General features: G+C 35.5%; 3 protein-coding genes across 4 annotated transcripts; 2 read left to right on the top strand and 1 right to left on the bottom strand.

The window, feature by feature from the left end:
- Positions 1-976: 976 nt before the first annotated feature.
- LOC123195398 (galactose mutarotase) lies at positions 977-3,344 on the top strand. Its single transcript, XM_044609077.1, has 5 exons — positions 977-1,137; positions 1,222-1,271; positions 1,683-1,809; positions 2,466-2,570; positions 2,643-3,344. The coding sequence occupies exons 1-5, from the start codon at positions 1,023-1,025 to the stop codon at positions 3,263-3,265; spliced, it is 1,020 nt and encodes a 339-aa protein (XP_044465012.1). The 5' UTR covers positions 977-1,022; the 3' UTR covers positions 3,266-3,344.
- An 828-nt stretch (positions 3,345-4,172) lies between these two features.
- On the bottom strand, positions 4,173-13,729 carry LOC123195577 (vacuolar protein sorting-associated protein 26C). Of its 2 annotated transcripts, none has more exons than XM_044609365.1 (11): positions 13,538-13,729; positions 13,334-13,426; positions 13,135-13,199; positions 12,293-12,347; positions 11,732-11,821; positions 11,506-11,590; positions 11,320-11,415; positions 10,884-11,050; positions 10,713-10,801; positions 4,601-4,700; positions 4,173-4,530 (listed from the first exon to the last, which is right to left on the bottom strand). In XM_044609365.1, the coding sequence occupies exons 1-11, from the start codon at positions 13,589-13,591 to the stop codon at positions 4,486-4,488; spliced, it is 939 nt and encodes a 312-aa protein (XP_044465300.1). In that variant the 5' UTR covers positions 13,592-13,729; the 3' UTR covers positions 4,173-4,485. The 2 variants fall into 2 exon arrangements, with proteins under 2 accessions (XP_044465300.1, XP_044465299.1); XM_044609364.1 differs by having other exon boundaries at positions 10,884-11,068; positions 13,538-13,716.
- Positions 13,730-14,543: 814 nt separating this feature from the next.
- LOC123195576 (ERAD-associated E3 ubiquitin-protein ligase component HRD3A) lies at positions 14,544-18,569 on the top strand. Its single transcript, XM_044609363.1, has 6 exons — positions 14,544-15,095; positions 15,414-15,902; positions 16,213-16,428; positions 16,755-17,078; positions 17,179-17,421; positions 18,063-18,569. The coding sequence occupies exons 1-6, from the start codon at positions 14,577-14,579 to the stop codon at positions 18,294-18,296; spliced, it is 2,025 nt and encodes a 674-aa protein (XP_044465298.1). The 5' UTR covers positions 14,544-14,576; the 3' UTR covers positions 18,297-18,569.
- Positions 18,570-19,855: the final 1,286 nt, after the last annotated feature.

The raw sequence follows: 19,855 nt of genomic DNA, 5'->3' as shown, positions 1-19,855 counted from the left end.
CTAGGGTTAAATTGTATTGGTTTCTTCCACTCCATTATAGATGTGTAATTATAACTCTCTATTTTTGAGTGATGGATGGGTAGTAAGAAGCATAATCCAAATAATAAGAATCCTAATTTCTCATGAGTCGGAATCCTCACACTTTTCCACTCTTTTCCGCTCTCTTCTAATATCCTAGTCTTACCATGAATCAAACTTTATCAAAATCTCCAATTTCCTATTATAAAGCTAACGCAATATTATCCAATATCTAAGATTCAATTTAATCCTAATTTAATTACTATCAAATCCAATATCTTACATTCCATTCTAAACCTTAATCATTACCCACCATCTAATATTTGTTCCTGATTCTAATTCTTAAAATTACGTTATTGACACTACAAGCTTAAAAGAGTAAACAATATATATATATGTATATAATGCGAATACGAATTTGTGTATTATTAATGTTATTATGTAATTGAATTGTATTTTATATTTAATTTAAAATAATTAATAATACAATTATATATCATTATTGATACATAAATTAATATTTATTATTAGTATACTCACAATGTATTATTCTTTTTGAATTGCACTTAATGAAGTGTAACTAGTGAAATCACACCTATAAGTACAATTTTGTTGGATCATAATTTGTGAATGCAATTCTAACTATTTTGATATTAGAGTTACATTGGATGGTTACGATGTAGAGAGAGATAGTCTGTTAGTTGTAATTCTTATCGTTATATCACACTAGATTATAGTTGCACTACACCGAAAAAGGGTAATTTGCTTGGATTAGACAAAATTGCACCTTTCACGACTGATTTTGAAGTCAAAATTGATTTGATTCTCGATAGTATAGACCACTTGCAAGGGTAAAATGAGAATTGGTGAAACTTTGGGGTGAATTAGTTTCTCATTGCTTCCGATGTAATCAGGTGGAAAATAGTATTTTTACTCTATAAATTAATTAATTAATTGCTCACTGAATTCTTATCACTTTCAAAACACTAGAACTCAAAACTACTATGGCCGCCCAGAGTGAGAAACCAGAGGTCTTTGAACTCAACAATGGATCCATGCATGTCAAAATCTCCAATTTTGGCGCCACAATCTTGTCCCTCTCTGTACCTGACAAACAGGGTATTTATTTATTCATCTATTTTCTTTGTATTCTGCCACTTCTTCTTCTTATTTTTTGCTGATTGATGATTTTTTTTTTTGAAGGAAATTTTGCTGATGTTGTTCTTGGATTCGATTCTATTGAACCGTATGTGGTAAATTTTCTATCTTTTCTGGATCCCTTTTTTTTTTTTTTTTTATTTGGTTACATTTTTATGATCTGATGAAAATTCTGGTTTTGGTACATTGGTTGGACTGTGTATAGATTGTAAACCCTTTGAATTTTTTTTTTTTCATAATGATATTTTCCATCCAAGGGTGTGTTTTAGTTATGTCTAAGTTTTGTGGAGTTGAATGAAATTTAGAGATTTGATCATGTTGGGTGATTATGAGGATAAACTTATCATATATCTGCATTTTGTTGATGCCATATGGATAGGCAATTTTGGTTTTTGAGGACTTTATAGAATTCCTTTTTTATGTAGTTTTTTTTTTTTCTTTTTTTTGGAAGAATTCAAGTTCTTGTTTCTTCTGCATTTTGCCTATATGTTTTTTTATATATTCAGAATGGTGCTGCACCCTTTTTTGGGTGTATTGTGGGTCGGGTCGCAAACCGAATCAAAGAAGGTAAATTTACTCTAGATGGGAATGAGTACACTTTGCCAATCAACAAGCCGCCAAACAGTCTTCATGGTATGGGTTTTTTTGACTTGTAGTGTTAGATTTATCAGTTTTTCTTAATTTGATTGAGTGAAAATCTTGTGTTGTCTGAGGTCAGTCCAAATTAAAGCTGAATTAGTCTGGCAAAATCTTGTCTTATGTTTCCGGCAGGTGGGAACTCTGCCACTCATTGATAAAACACTATTCAATGTTTGCTCTGTGGCAATATTATTATAGCCACAACACTTAATAGGGAGAAACATATGAGCCACAGCATATTGCTTTTGGCTGCAAGTTTACTTTCCTGTGCAGTGAAGAAGTCCCCTTTTATCAACGTGAAGAAGATAATTCATTCTTCTGTTGACTGTATCCTATCAAGTTTTTGCTCAATCATTTTATATGGTCTTATAGTTTCATACTAGACACAGACACATCCTATTGGACAAATAATAATATGTGCGTTTATAATGAATATCAATTTGGATATTAATGACGTGTCACCATGTGATTGTATATCACTTTATCTCTAAATTTAAAATCTCTCAATCATATAGTGACACATTATAATTGGTACCTACATTGATACTTTTTATAAGTGTAGGTGGATGTATGTATCTTTCCGCTTAGAATGCATTTTATTTTGCAATTTTTTTTCCATGTTAAATTCTTCTTACTTTTTCTTTCTTTAGGTGGTTTCAAGGGTTATGATAAAGTGATATGGAAGGTAGCAGAGCATAAGAATGGCGAGAATCCATCTATTACTTTTAAGTATCACAGCCATGATGGGGAAGAAGGTTCTCTCTCTCTCTCTTTTTTTCTTCATCTCACTTTTCCAATACTAATTCTTTTGTTTCTCCTGGCAATAGGCTACCCAGGAGATGTGTCTGTGACAGCAACTTACACGCTTACTTCAAAAACGACATTGAGACTTGACATGGAAGCAGTTCCAGAGAATAAGCCAACTCCAATCAGCTTAGCTCAACACACCTACTGGAACTTAGCAGGCCACAACTCTGGAAACGTGCTTGAGCACACAATTCAGATTTGGGGGCAGCACATTACTCCGGTGGATGAGAACACAGTCCCAACCGGTGAAATTATGCCAGTCAAAGGCACCCCTTTTGATTTCACCTCTGAGAAAAGGATCGGTGCATCAATCCATGAAGTGGGTTTAGGGTATGACCACAACTACGTGCTTGACTGTGGGGAGGAGAAATTGGGATTGAAGCATGCTGTAAAGCTGAAGGACGGGTCATCCGCAAGGGTCCTTAACCTGTGGACCAATGCCCCTGGGATGCAGTTTTACACTGGGAACTATGTCAATGGAGTCGTTGGAAAAGGAGGCGCTGTTTATGGAAAGCATGCAGGTGTCTGCTTGGAGACACAAGGATTTCCTAATGCCATCAACCAATCTAACTTCCCATCCGTGGTGGTTCGACCAGGCGAGACCTACAAGCATTCAATGTTGTATGAGTTTTCAGTTGAATGATGTGAAGGAGAAGTGTGGATATTGAAATTAAGGACATTTGATATGCGTAAATAAACCAGTTTGTTCTAGACTTGGAAGAGATTAGTTGCCTATTATCATGAAGTTAAAATTCCCAAGGGTGCTTTATTTTCAGAGTGTGTTGAAATTTTTGGCTGGGAGCATGAGGCCGTTGAGTTTCTGCAAAATTGTCATATCATAGCGTATCTTTTAAACAATGTTTTCTAAGCCCACCCAGATAGGATTGGTTGAACCGGTTTCATTAGGTCAAAGCTCAAACTTGTTTTAGCTATCGTAGTCGTAGACCAAACCGTAATGATGCAGAGACCGTGCTGTAGGCACAACACAAGACATTACTGGGCTATACTATTCAATAAAAATATTCTTCATTTTAAAATTTCGTTTATACCAACTAAAAATTCCAATTAATCTCATTACAAATTTACTTTGAAATTTATTTATTTATTTATTTCTTTACCAATCGATGGCTGTAATTAGCAATACAAAATGTTAAAAATCCGAAGTTTATATTTTTATTAATTAAACTAGATAAGCACCATATGGTCCATTTCCATTATATTCTTATCTTGAGGCCTTTTTACAATTCAACCAGAAAGAAAAAGATGAAATAATAAGTGTCCATTTACATGAAGAATTCCCATTTGTAATTTGGGCATTACTTCGATATTTAATTTTTAACCTGAAAACCAGATTCACCAAAATCTGTGCACCCAATCTGCTTTAATCATGCTGTAAATTCAGATGAACCACAATTGAACTTGCCCAAACCCACCGTTTACCTTCGCTTAAGACATTTGAAGAGAAAGAAATATTTTTACAAAATGTCAAATTCAACACTTACAAAAATGAAAATAAAAATAAACACGTGTTACCATCAAACTATAGACAATTTTAAAAATTATAATTCAGATTTATATTTAATCATTCAATATTATTTTTACCATTGATTTAAACAACATACTAATCTGATCATCGATTGACCTAGACCAGTCCTTTCACGGGGTCAATGTCTAGTCGGAATCTAAATATATTGATTGAACATTCTTTAAGCTTACACACAAACAACAAATATAGAAATTCATTTCCAGAACAATGCACAGTAGAAATGGATTTGCATCGCAACCTTATTCCTGCTCTTGAATGATAGTTTTAATTACCATGAATAGATCTCCTTGATCAAGTGTTGCTTACCCCCGTTTGTTTCACTTTGCTCGAACAAGTTCAAGTGGTAGAGTCTCCATGGCCAGCTGAAATTGGTTTAGTTTCAGTAACTGTAAATAGTTTCTATCTATCATAAATACCTTAAAGAATGCTTACCCAGAGTCTTGGGGTCGTAGGATCAGACTTTGTATGCAATTTGGCGAGCTCTGACTGAAATGTGATAACTAAGCAAACTTTGAACTCTATCGAAAATGGACTGCAAATAGCATTTACAAGGAAAATGCCAACTCAAAACCATTACAAATGTGGTGTTTGAATAATACCGTTAGTATGAGGAAATAAAAATCCGATGATGATAACATGCAGAAGGTTAACATTTTTTTGTGATAGGGAGCTGGCCAATTATTCCACCAAAAAACAAAAGACAAAATTAATTCAACTTTGTTGATAAAAGGAGGTTACAGTAGGGGAAATTTGCAATTTGAGAAGTTGGAGTCTTCCAATTCTGGCCATTTAAGATATCGGAAACCTACCCGATCAGCCCTATAATTGTCCACAACTAAGCTGCCCAAAACTATAATTTTCTCTTCTCCCTCCTAATACAACCTAATCTATCCTTTAAATACTAAATCTTATCCTCTAAAATTGGGACATCTGTCCCCAAAAGCCCAAGCTCCTATCATTTTGCAATTAGTAGTAATAGAAACCAGAAAAGGCTTAGCAGAAAGACTAATGTTAAACAGGGAAATAAATCCAAATGGCCAATTGACCTGAAAATCAGACATCTAATTAGCTATTGCTGCAGAACATCATGGAAGTACTTCAAATTTGTTGCAGAATCTGTAAATTAGTGAATAAGGCTTAATTATAGGAATATAGAGCTTGATTATAGGAATCAAATATTCATATTCCTAATACGGAATACCTAATGTGTATATAAATGTACCTCTGTAACAGTAAATTAATGAATGAAAATAAACCTTTAATTTCAGTTTCTACATGGTATCAGAGCAAGGTTTGCCCTAGTGTGCAAATTCGAAAATTTTCTTTTAGCCCTAGTGAGCAATTTCGTCGTTCACCCTTGTAGAGTGAACATTAGTTCTCACCGCCGCACTAAGAAGGAGTACACTTCGACGATCGGCAGTTTCCCAGAATCCAATCACCGGAAACTCAACGCGTGACCTGCACGCGCCGCCCGTTTCTTCTGCAAACTTGTGCATCGGATCTCTTGTTCGGAGGCGCGTTAGACCTCACCGCCGTTACAGTCAGTCTCAGACAACGCCGGCGAGTCAGAGCCCCATAACCTCGTCGCTGTTCGCCGTCGCACGCTCCGACGCCGTCGCCGGAACAGTTGCTGTCGCCGAATCTCTCTCTAATCAGATCTCAGTCCGTTTTTGTTTGCTATTCTTTGGGGTTTGTGCAGTATATTCTTGCTCTAGGTGCTACAGAAATCAATTTCTCCAATAGTTTCTTGCTATTTATTCTATTCCGTTGCTTTGAGTATTATTATGGCAGATATTAAACCGATAACTATGGCGGAGATGGTTCCTGTAATGTCAAAAATCACTGAACACAAGCTTAATGGTTCCAATTATCTCAAATGGAGTAAAATGGTTCGATTGTATCTGTTGAGTCTAGAGAAGGATGATCACCTTACGCAAGCTCCTCCTGCGGATGGTACTAGACAAGCATGGCTGCGAGATGATGCTCGATTATTTTTGCAGATCCGGAATTCCATTGAAAGTGAGGTAGTCAGTTTAATTAATCATTGTGAATTGGTTAAGGAGCTAATGAAGTATTTAGATTTTTTGTATTCTGGAAAAGGTAATCTTTCTTGTATATATGAGGTGTGCAAAGCTTTCTATCGTGCAGAGAAACAAGACAGGACTATCACTTCTTATTTCATGGACTTTAAACGAACTTATGAAGAACTTAATATGTTGTTACCTTTTAGTCCAGATGTAAAGGTTCAACAAGTCCAGCGAGAACAAATGGCCATCATGAGCTTCCTAGCGGGTCTTCCATCTGAGTTCGAAACTGCCAAGTCTCAAATTCTTGCTAGTCCTGAGATTTCATCTTTGCATGACACTTTTACTAGGGTACTTCGCACAGAAAACACCTCATCATTTCAGAATAACAGCGCTCTTGTTAGTCGAAGTGGAGCCCCTGAAACTGGACGTCCATATAATAGAACTGGTAATAGAGGAGGGAGCAGTGGTAACCGTGACAGGGCTATTGATCGGAGTCAGGAATCAGGAGGGATTGTGTGCTATTATTGTCATGAGCCAGGCCATACAAAGCGCACTTGTAGAAAATTGCTAAATCGTGCTTCAAAATCTCAGTCAGCACATGTTGCAGCAACTAACACTGCTACCAGTTCATTGTCTGGAGAGGCTATTATGATTTCTGCAGAAGAATATGCCAAGTTCTCTCAGTACCAAGACTCACTAAAGTCTTCATCGACTTCTATCGCTGCCAGTGCTGAGTCAGGTAAATCAAATACATGTCTTGTTTCCTCCTCCTCCAAATGGGTCATTGATTCTGGTGCTACAGATCACATGACAGGTAATCCTAGTGTCTTTTCAACCTTTCAGTCATTTACATCCCCTTCTAGTGTTACTTTAGCAGACGGATCAATGTCATCTGTCCTTGGTTCTGGAACTGTTAATTCAACTCCATCAATTTCATTGTCATCTGTTTTGAGTTTACCACAGTTTTCATTTAATTTAATCTCTGTGAGTAAACTCACTCGTGCTCTTAATTGTTGTGTCTCATTTTTCCCTAATCATTGTTTATTTCAGGATCTTACGACGAAGCAGATTATTGGTAGAGGACATGAATCTGGGGGTCTCTATATCCTAGATATGCAAACACCAAGGTCTGTTGCCTGTTCAAGTGTTTTAAACCCGTTTGAAGCTCACTGTCAGTTGGGACATCCTTCTCTACCTGTGTTGAAGACTTTATGTCCACAGTTTCGTCATATATCTTCGTTTGATTGTGAGTCATGTCAATTTGCCAAACATCATCGTCTGTCTTCAGGGTCTAGAGTCAATAAACGAGCTAACTCTCCTTTTGAGTTAGTTCATTCAGATGTTTGGGGTCCTTGTCCTATAGTGTCTAAAGCTGGATTTAAATACTTTGTTACTTTTGTTGATGATTATTCTCGTATGACTTGGCTTTACTTAATGAAAAATCGTTCTGAAGTGTTTTCTCATTTTTGTGCCTTTTATGCTGAAATAAAAACACAATTCAATGTTTCTATTCAGACTTTACGTAGTGATAATGCCAAAGAATACTTTTCTGAATCCTTTCAGTCATATTTGATAAAAAATGGCATTCTTCATCAATCTTCTTGTGTTGCCACACCATCTCAAAATGGAGTAGCTGAAAGAAAAAATAGACACCTGCTTGAAACAGCTCGAGCACTCTTGTTTCAAATGCAAGTTCCCAAACAGTTTTGGGCTGATGCTGTTTCAACATCTTGTTTTTTGATTAATCGCATGTCATCCTCAGTTCTTCAAGGTCAGACTCCTTATAATGTTCTTTTTCCAAATAAATCTTTATTCCCTATTGAACCTAAAATATTTGGCAGTACTTGTTTTGTTCGTGATATTCGTCCTGATGTCACAAAATTAGACCCCAAGTCTTTAAAATGTGTGTTTCTTGGTTACTCTCGTCTTCAAAAGGGTTATAGGTGCTTTTGTCCGACCTTAAATAAATATCTGGTGTCTGCTGATGTTACCTTTTTGGAGAACATTCCTTTCTTCTCCACTTCTCCTGCTTACACCATTCAGGGGGAGGATGATGATTTGTTGGTGTATACTGTTACCTCATCTCGCCCTATAACTGTTAGTTCTTCAGAATCTTCTCTACCTGAAGAATCAAACCCTGTCAGACCACCCATTACACAGGTTTATTCTAGACGTCAACAAACCCCAGATGCATGTCCTGAACCAATCTCTTCGTCGGATCCAGTTTCTACTGACATTGATCTACCAATCGCCCTTCGCAAAGGTAAAAGACAATGCACTTATCCTATTTCTTCTTTTGTTTCTTATGGTCATTTATCCCCTATTTCATGTTCCTTTGTTGCATCACTCGATTCTATTTCTATTCCTAATACCACTCATGAAGCTATATCTCATCCTGGTTGGCGTGCGGCTATGATAGATGAAATGAATGCTTTAGCTGATAATGGTACTTGGGACTTGGTCAATCTCCCTATGGGGAAGAAAGCCATTGGATGCAAATGGGTGTTTACAGTTAAGGTTAATCCGGATGGATCAGTGGCTCGTCTTAAGGCTCGCCTGGTTGCTAAGGGATATGCACAAACTTATGGGGTGGATTACTCTGATACTTTCTCACCTGTTGCTAAATTGACATCTGTTCGTTTATTTATTTCTTTGGCAGCTACTTATAATTGGCCTTTACACCAGCTGGATATCAAGAATGCATTCTTGCATGGTGACTTTCAAGAGGAAGTATATATTGAGCAACCACCTGGGTTTGTTGCTCAGGGGGAGTATGGAAAGGTTTGTCATCTTCACAAATCCTTGTATGGTTTGAAACAAAGTCCTCGTGCTTGGTTTGGAAAATTTAGTGAGGCGGTTCAAAAGTTTGGCATGATAAAGAGCAAATGTGATCATTCAGTTTTTTATAGACAGTCAGAAGCTGGCAGTATTCTTTTAGTTGTTTATGTTGATGATATCATCATTACTGGAAGCGATACTGTGGGGATTTCCTCTCTCAAATCATTCCTTCATACTCAGTTTCAAACAAAAGATTTAGGAGGGTTGAAATATTTCTTGGGTATTGAAGTGACGAGAAGTAAGAAAGGTATCTTTCTATCTCAGAGAAAATATGTGATTGATTTATTGACTGAGACAGGTAAATTGGCAGCTAGACCATGTAGCACTCCAATGATTCCTAATCTCCAACTTACAAAAGATGGGGAACCGTTTGAAGAACCTGAGAAGTATAGAAGATTGGTGGGAAAGTTAAATTATCTTACAGTGACTCGTCCTGACATTGCATACTCTGTCAGTATTGTAAGTCAATTCATGTCATCTCCGACGGTTGATCATTGGGTAGCGTTAGAGCAAATTCTATGCTACTTAAAGGGTGCTCCTGGACGTGGCATACTGTATGGAAATCATGGTCACACTAACATTGAGTGCTTCTCAGATGCAGATTGGGCAGGTTCCAAGGTAGATAGAAGGTCTACCACTGGTTATTGTGTTTTCGTGGGAGGAAATTTAGTATCATGGAAGAGCAAGAAGCAAAATGTTGTGTCCCGATCTAGTGCAGAATCAGAATATAGAGCTATGGCTCAGTCTGTGTGTGAAATAATATGGGTATATCAACTTTTGACTGAAGTGGGTTTCCAGATATCGTTACCAGCGCAATTATGGTGTGATAATCAAGCTGCTCTTCATATTGCCTCTAATCCTGTGTTTCATGAACGAACTAAACATATTGAGATTGACTGTCATTTCGTTCGAGAGAAAATTCAGCAGAATTTTATTTCTACAGGATATGTGAAGACTGGAGAACAGTTAGGGGATATTTTCACTAAGGCTATAAATGGGGTTCGAGTTGATTATCTTTGTAACAAGCTGGGCATGATTAATATCTATACTCCAGCTTGAGGGGGAGTGTTGCAGAATCTGTAAATTAGTGAATAAGGCTTAATTATAAGAATATAGAGCTTGATTATAGGAATCAAATATTCATATTCCTAATACGGAATACCTAATGTGTATATAAATGTACCTCTGTAACAGTAAATTAATGAATGAAAATAAACCTTTAATTTCAGTTTCTACAAAATTGAATTCTGCTTTGTTAGTATTCACCTAAATGGAATGTAGCAAAAGAGAATTCATTAAGTGTACTGACAATGAGTACTAATTTGTATACAAATGATGACAAGTCATAGTATAATTAGGTGATTTTGAATCAAGGTTAAAATAATACCTAATCATATGATAAAACGTTATCATTAGCATGCAAATTAGTATTTCCTATTAATGACATAGTCTTATTCATTAAGTAGATGACACCAAACTAAGGGCTTCATTAGTAAATAAACACCAAATGATATATGAAAACAAACAGGCATATAAGATGAATATCTATGTCAGATTGTAACTCAGCTAAGACAGTTGAACAAGAAGAAATACAGAGGACAAAAACATAGATGGTAAGCCACTTTATGTATTTCAGCTATCATTAAAACATGAACATCTATGTCAAACAAGCAACTCACCCAGCAAAGACAGTTGGACAAGTGAGAAGACGAGGGAGTATCACATAGATAGGCATCATCAACTTACTACAAACATCTCCATCTGCTACCTGGTACAATATAAAAACAAGGATGTCAAAGGAAACATTGCATGTGTTAAACATTTCGGAAAAGATGTGGAATGTGCCTAACCTGTGTTGTCTGTATCAAGGAGGTTTCAGTTACAATTCTTTCCCCTAGAAGAATTGACTCTACTCGCAGCAAGTGCAAGTCGATAGATTGAATAGGAACTGAAGATGCTTCTACGGTTAGCTCTCCAGTGAGAGGTTCCACCAAAGAACATTGTGTTGACACTTTTCCTGTCACCTTAAAGCCAGCTTTTTAACCATACATCTTATCAGTTCCAGAATCATGTCATTATCATATGAACCAAATTCTAAAAATTTAGAAAACTGTATCAATAAGACATCGAAATGCATTGCAGCTGGATTTCCATATCATGCAGTCTCCAATAAATGTTGTAGTGAACATAAATTCCAATTTATGATAGAAAGGTTACTTCAAAGATTTAAGTTAAAATCAAAAGTCACTAGACAATGTGTGCACAGAAGATGGGTCAGAAGCAGACCTGTTTTTAGTTCAGGAAGTAATGGGTGTTTCTGCGTATCCTGAGTAATGTAAAAGACTACCATCTCGGGAGAAATTGGGCTCTGACGGATGTCAGCTGAAAGCACAACAATGGGAAGAACGAAGCCCATATTTTTCAATTACACAAAACATTTCTTGAAATCTTTAAGTAAATACAAGACCAAACCTTTATCAGTTTCAACAATGAATTCCAGCGTTGCAGATAACGATTTATGTAGGTATCCCCGCATAACATCTACAGTTATCAAATACTAACATAGGATTTGTTAATTGCCAACATTTGGCAGAACATTTATAGGGCCTGAGAAGAAAAAAAGTGAGGATCCCCAACTGTCTCATTGCAAGGGTCCGAAGTAAAGATTTGCATTTGTGCGAGATGAAAATGTCCTCACCTGGATGCTAATATTCCCTCCATGAAAGGTCTCATAGAACCTTCCTAAATTTTCTTCTCCACACTGCCTCAGGTTTATTGAAAATGGTATCTGCAAATAAGCAAAATGTATAAACTGTAATTATACTGCAAATAATTGAGTGAAGCTATGTACCCTAATATATGAACACCTTGCAAAAGAAGGTTAAAGTCTATTAAATTATAACAACTATCAAGAATACACATGAACCGAAAACAGAGCGAACAAAACTTAATTCTCATCTTAACAGAAAGAGGTATCAAATTTAAGAAAGCGATTAGAAATGAGAAAAGCTCATTTGAAAAGACCAGGAAAATGAAGAGGTTTTCTGCAATACAGAAGAGGGTATACACAATTGCACAGAGAAAGCTGAAATGCTTATTGACAATTCTGAAATATAAGAGTTTTCATCAGAGTCATATAATATTTCTAGCGAAAGCAACAATTACAAGATTATACAAACATCACTGCAGTTAGAGTATTATCATGATGAATACAGCACCTGTACCTCTATAGTTAAGACATTTGTAATAGAAATTCTACCTCTGTTGTACCTGGACCAATCTTCCCAGAAGTTCTGATCTCAATGTTCTTCTTCCTGTTTCCAAGTCACAAAGATATAAAACCAAAGATAACCAGCCCCAACCAAAAGGTTCAGTAGCCTCAAGCTTCGTTACATTAAAAAATATAATAGATACAACATCCTCAAGAAGTCCTAAAGTTTATCCTTAGAAATGAATATCCATAGTATTCCAGTTGAAAGACCTTAGAAACCATGTTGACTAACAAAGGGGTACCATGAAACTGAAATCAAGGATGACACTCCACGGAAATAACACCTCAAAAGTACAATAACACAAAACTATAAGTAACTACTAGAACTTAAAGAAGGTTTGTAACATTTCAGTAATTTGCTACCCCTGATTAATTACATGTAGGGCTGGATCCGAATCGAGTCAAGCCAAGCCTACTCTATCTCAGTTCAGTGGAGTTCAAGTCAAGCCATCTCGAATCCAGTAAGTCACCTGTAGATTCGTCTACTCCGGTGACTTTTCATCTTCTTAAGCAATCTTTTTTTCTCTAATGACTTTTTATCTTCTCTAGCAATCTCATTGCCATCTCAAGCTCAAGTTAGACATTTTGGATTCAAACCGAGTTTAAGCTGACCCTTGTTTGGGTTCAACACCGCTCGGATCCATCCCTAATTAAGTGTCCTTGGTTTTCTTGAAGCTCTAGAAGCATGAAATTACGACTTCTAACTAGTTGGTTGACGTCAGAATTGTAATCAAACCACAAAACATAATGAATTCTCAGAATTCCTACAGGCAAATTATAAATAAAGTACTATTCAACAATAAAAAAATTAAAAAAAAATAAAAACTTACACAATTGGAATAGGTTTCACAACACCATAGAAAGATTCGATGACACCAGCCGATCCTCCACGAACCTTCAAACAACAGCAGTGAATATCGAAATCAACTAGGCTCCGTTCCGTTGGTTTTCCGAGAAAATTACACCGTGCGATTTTGAATACTCCAAGAAACTTAGCTGAACTTTTTTCCAAAATGAACGAAAGCCTACCTGTAAGTTGACCGATCCGTTGATGGCGAGGACAATCCCGTAGTGAGAAACGGAGGAAGATGACTTTATTACGATTTTTCCCTCCAGAAGATCCTGACATCGTATTGTAGCAGAAGCATTATAGTAACTAAGCCGAAAGAATTAAGAAATAAAAAAATATTAAAAAAAAGGAAGCGGATATATAGAGAGAGGAAGAGTGCGTACAGAAGGTTGATATATACGATTGAATCGGGAGAGCTTGAGCTCGATGCTGGGCATTTTCAACTGAGGAAGACGATGCACCTTTCAAAATTCAGTTCTATATGGATTCAATCTGACAATTTAGCCCTCTTTTAGTTTTAGTAAAATGTCTGAGAACCACCACCATTTAATAAAACCTTCTGACCCACTGACCCAGCAAACTTAGAATGTACTGTTCATGCCATTATGTGTAGGATTATATCCTATCTAAATTATTCAAACTTAAATTGAATGAACCAAATTTAAATTGATTTAAACATTCAAATTAAATAGAACAAATATAAAATGAAATTGTTTTCAAATTTTAACTCATAAATTCAGTTGATCGCAAACTAACTCTGTTGAATTTGGATTACAAACTAACTTTATTGGATTGATCTCAAGCTTTGATCTTCTTGTAATCATGCTTTTAATGTCATCTATCTTCCTTAGCTCTTCTGATTTGTTTTTGGCCATTTATGGTGACTTAAATATAAATTTAGTTTATTTATTAAATATGACATATTATAAACTGGTAATACTATATTTATAAAATATATTATTGATATTATAATATTTATTATAAGAAAGTTGAATAAATAAAGTGGATTCAATCTAAGCTTCAAGAAAGTTTAAATCCAAATTAAACTTTATTTGAATTGATACTTGATATCATTAAAAAAAAGTATTGATAAAATAAATAATGTTAATAGATAGTATCACTGTTAGAATGAATAACACCACTAAAAAGACAGAACAAGCCAAATCCCGGGCTAGCCAACCTGGATAAATCCACCTATATATGAGGGGTGGTTTTGAGATCTAAACAAACCTAGAGGAGGTAAAAATAAGCCCATATTATACGTGGATAATTAAGCACGTGGCAAAATTTAACTGGACAGATGACAATTAAAGTGCTGGCGTCAAAATACCAAATCTACCCCTACCCGAACCTTCTCCTTCCCTATATATCCCCGATTTCAGTTCTACCTTCTTCTTTCAGCATCCGAAAAAAAAACAAAAAATGCCACGGCTCTTCACGAAAAAACTAATTTTTTGTCTACTGGTCTTCTCACTCTACCCGCTTTCCCTCTACGCACGTTCCTTTTCTCTCGTCGTTACCCAGGACGATATCAACGACACGCCGCCATCTCCTCAGGATGACGACTCGGCGGACTGGGACAACTTTGGCGACTCGGAGACGGAGCCAGAGAAGAATGTGGATCCGGGTTCCTGGAGCCCTATCTTCGAGCCTTCAATGGACCCCGACGGGCTGAATCGAAGATACCATTCCACCGTTGCCAAGATTATGTCCGCCGTCAGAGACAGCGACGAACAGATGATGGCGGAGGCGACATCCGAGATTGAAGAAGCGGCGAATGAGGGCAAGCCACACGCTCAGTCGGTGTTGGCGTTTTTGTACGGGATGGGGATGATGCGAGAGCGGAACAAGGCAAAGGCTTTTATGTATCATCACTTTGCTGCTGAAGGTGGGAGCATGCAATCGAAGATGGCATTAGCGTACACGTATTTGCGTCAAGATGTGAGTGGAATTCTTTTTGCCGTTCAAGTTGTTATTTATTTATTTATTTATTTTAGGGATAAAGAACTTTCCGAACATAATTAAGAATGATTATTTTGTTTTGATACCTTCAATAGAAAACAGTGAACCTTTAATAGAAAATTTTGAGGGTCTGGTCCATCAATAGGAAAAAAAAAAAAGCTATCCGATAACTTTAGGTGTTTTTATCTTTTTTTTTAAGTTTAGAATTGAAATTAGAAAGATTTTGAATTATTATTTTGTGTTATTTATATTATAATGTGATGAATGATTTTTGTTGTGATGATTATTTCTGGTCAGATGCTAGAGAATGCTGTTAAATTATATGCTGAATTAGCTGAGATTGCAGTGAATAGTTTTTTGGTGTCAAAAGATTCACCAGTGGTTGAACCAGTGAGGATTCATAATGGAGCTGAGGAGAATAAGGAGGCCTTAAGGAAGTCACGAGGGGAGGATGATGAGGCCTTCCAGATCTTAGAGTATCAGGCGCAGAAAGGGAATGTTGAGGCAATGTACAAAATTGGGCTGTTTTACTATTTTGGGTTGAGAGGATTGAGGCGTGATCGTGCCAAGGCATTGGCATGGTTTTCAAAGGCTGCCAATCGAGGCGAACCGCAGTCCTTGGAATTTCTTGGAGAGATATATGCAAGAGGAGCAGGCGTTGAAAGGAACTACAGTAAGGCACTTGAATGGCTGACACTTGCTTCTAGACAGCAAATTTATTCGGCTTATAATGGAATGGGATATTTGTATGTCAAGGGCTATGGAGTGGAAAAGAACTACACCAAAGTAAGTTCATTTGCTTCTGTAATGGTTTCTTAGTGAATTTGTTAAAACAAGGTTTACATTCTGAGTTTTATAGTGCATTTGTTTGGTATATGAGATGTTTAACCTTGGCTGGCTTCATATTAAAATTGAATTTAGAAGGAACCCACGTAAAGAAATCTAATTTTACTAGTAGGATTGGCAATGTTATTTCAGTATTCTTGCTTGACTGCTAGTTTTCCTCTAGTTATAATTTATTTTGATTAAGTTCTTTAAAGTCTGTCAAGGACTTACTTGAAGAGTTTAGATTGAAAGTTAATTCCCTGCACTACAGGCAAAAGAGTACTTTGAGAAGGCAGCTGATAGCAAAGAGGCTGGTGGGCATTATAACCTTGGAGTAATGTATCTTAAAGGAATTGGAGTAAAGAGAGATGTAAATTTAGCGTGCAAATACTTTTTGGTGGCTGCCAATTCGGCTCACCAGAAGGCATTTTACCAGTTGGCAAAAATGTTTCACAAAGGCTTGGGGCTTAAGAAGAATCTACAAATGGTAAATTTAGTGCTTTTATGCACTCATTTTTTTTTTTTTTTACTTGTTTCTGGGTGAAGTTTGCCTTCATTCTTAAAGCATTTATATTTTTCAGCCTTTTCTTTTACCTACTATATACACTTTGACAATTCTCTTACTTTGGAACTCTTGGTTGATGGCCTGGCCTGATAACTTTTCACAGAATTTGAGTCTTTCTGTCTCTCATTGCATGGTTGTTATGAGCATTACTTTTATATGGAGTTAGGTCCTAAACTGTTAGACCTATTTTATTATGAAGTGCATGTGTATCTGTATTTCGACACATCTGAGGTTTACTTTTTTTACAGGCTACTGGATTGTACAAACTAGTTGCAGAACGAGGACCATGGAGTTCCTTGTCTAGATGGGCACTTGAGTCATACTTGAAAGGTGATGTGGGTAAGGCATACTTCCTGTATGCAAGGATGGCTGAGCTAGGCTGTGAGATAGCACAAAGTAATGCTGCATGGATCCTTGACAAATATGGTGAACGAAGCATGTGCATAGGAGAAACTGGCTTATGTACTGATGCGGAAAGGCATCAGAGTGCACATTCATTGTGGTGGCAAGCTTCTCAACAGGGTAATGAACATGCTGCTTTACTGATTGGGGATGCATATTACTATGGTCGGGTAAGTGTATAAAAATAAATGGCATGCTTGAGTATCAGGGTTTTGTGTTCTTCTATTTGGTGATTCCATAACTCTATTTTTGCTTGTCTTTGTCTTCTAGGGAACTGAAAGAGATTATGAGCGTGCAGCAGAGGCTTACATGCATGCCAAATCCCAAGCCAATCCACAGGCCATGTTCAACCTTGGATACATGCATGAGCATGGGCTAGGACTTCCACTCGATCTTCATCTTGCCAAACGTTACTATGATCAGGCTCTAGAGATTGATTCTGCTGCCAAGTTACCTGTTGCACTTGCCCTCACAAGCCTGTGGATACGAAAGAACTATGCTGACAGTTTCATGGTGACTCTCTTAGTCTCGTCTCTGTGTCGGTTTTTTTTGTTTTCTAAATAATTGAAAATTTTGGACTAAAGCCACTTTTGCAGTATGTCTGTTTAAACCAGCTTTGTTTTGCTTGATAAGATAGGCTCCTTGGTCCATGGCCTCTGGTAGTATGTCATTTACCACATAAATTAATCTCAAAAACCTAAATGGTCCTTTTGTCTTTATAGATTTTGGAAAGAGAAATTTTGATTTATTATTAGATACAACTAGGGGTGGATCCAAATTGGACCAACTCGATTTGGTGTTCAGCTTGAATCTCCTTTTAGTGACACTATTTATTCCGCTGGTGATACTATTCGTCCCATCAGTGACCCTCTGATGATGGCCACTTTGAATGACCATTATAGGTTCGAGCCGAGCTCAGGCCAATCTGTGTAGGCTCGGCTTGGCTCATATCCAACCCTATGCAACAGCGGATCAGATACAAAAAGTGTTTCACTTTGAGTTCTCTATGAGAAAATAGAGGATAAATAGAGCATATTTTCTTCTCTTTGTCGCATCCTGAAAATTTTCTCTTTAGGAAACTTTCTCAATTCAAAAAGGAAAATCAGACATTTATATTTATCTATGAGTTTCTACTGATGTGCTGTCTTAAATAGGTCTGCTTGATCGATTCATTGCCTGAAGTCTATCCAAAAATTGAGACATGGGTAGATAATGTCATCTTTGAAGAAGGGAATGCAACTATACTAGCTCTCTTCCTCTGCCTTCTTACTGTCTTGTATCTTCGTGATCGGCAACGTAGGAATGTGGTTGAGGCTGCTGGTGTGGTAGTGTTGCCAAACGAGCTTCATGAGCGTGCAGCTCCTGCAGCAATCCAGGCAATCCGGTAATTGACAACAGAGGTAGTTTTTGAAAGTATAAGGTTTTGGCCATCCTCCTGACCATGGAAACTTTCACATGATGTACAGAAAGAAGCCCCCTTCTATAGCTTTTAGGTAGAAAAAAAGCTTCGTACATTGTACCGTAGAGAAGAGGAATAAGAAGTGTTCTTTTGGCAGGCAAAATTTGAAACATACAATATTTTAACAGTGTTGTTAGAGATACCTCTTGTGATTGGTTATTTATTCTTATGCTATATATCTAATACAAAATTTTGGCTTTAATATAATTATTCAGTAATACTTTTAAGTACAAATAATTAGATATTGATTGATGAATACAAATAAATTGATATATAATGATTTTGAATAATTTTTTTAACTAAAAAAGATAAAACATATTTTCATGGGATAGCAATATATTTTATCCAATAAATATTGTCAATAAAATAAAATCTTATAAATTCATGAGGAGGTAGGAAAAAAAATATTCACGTGCCCAGATGTTGAAAACAAATTTATCAAAGAATTCGGATTGTTTTCAAAACTATTATATTTATTTTATATATTTTTTAAATAAACCACAACACTAATTGATTATGATATAATAATATTTATAACCCGGACTTTTTTGAATTTTAAAGACTCTAAACGATTCATAACCAATTTTAAAATTTTGTAAAATTATAATTTACCTCAAATATTAATTATACATCAATAACATTCTTATTTATATTTGTATTATTTTTTAAATGATTTTTTATTAGAATTAATATAAATTATAGTATCAAATAATTTTAAAAGATTTTGGGGACAAATAGTTATTTAGTTTAAGTTTTTTTTTTTTTTTTTAACAATTTTATAAAAGCAAAATAATAGATTCTGTTAACAAAATTAATAGAGGTGTGAAATTAACTTTTTCGAATTTTAAGTGTAAAAATTTGTCAGTTCATCAAAAGTTGGGTAGGATACGGTTATTTGCCATAATGTCAATGGTATAAATTAATAATATGTTTGGATAAATTGATATTATAAATAATTATTATATTTAATTAGAAAGTAATAAAATAATATTAAAATATTATTTTATTTAAATATCCCTAATAAGTTAAACTTGTATTAAGTATGTGTAAAATTATAATTAAATTAAAATTATATTAATAATCTTTTAAAATTTAAAAAGAAAGTATCAAGATAATAATCTAATTATTTTATATATTATTTATCATGTAGGTTGTTAATAAAATATTATTGAAACAATTACATCATTTAATTAGTTTCTATATATAAATAAGTACATTTTTTTTGTTTATATAATTTTAATCAAACCAAATATTATTGATTGTATGATAATGATTATTGATTGATGAGTTTAGGAAGATGATTAGGAGCTCAGTTCGAATCATTATTTGAGAACATTATTCTATTGCTGATAAGAGTATTAGCCTCGTTGTGATACTGTTTATTAAATTAGTAATATTATTTATGTTATTAAAATTTTTAATAATATTTTTAATTAGTTTGAATAATTTTAAGTTAGAATTAGATAATTAGAATTCAAATCAAATTTG

Source organism: Mangifera indica, chromosome 14 (assembly GCF_011075055.1).
Source record: "Mangifera indica cultivar Alphonso chromosome 14, CATAS_Mindica_2.1, whole genome shotgun sequence".
Classification (NCBI taxonomy): Eukaryota; Viridiplantae; Streptophyta; class Magnoliopsida; order Sapindales; family Anacardiaceae; genus Mangifera; species Mangifera indica.
This window is presented reverse-complemented; position numbering and strand designations above follow the sequence as displayed.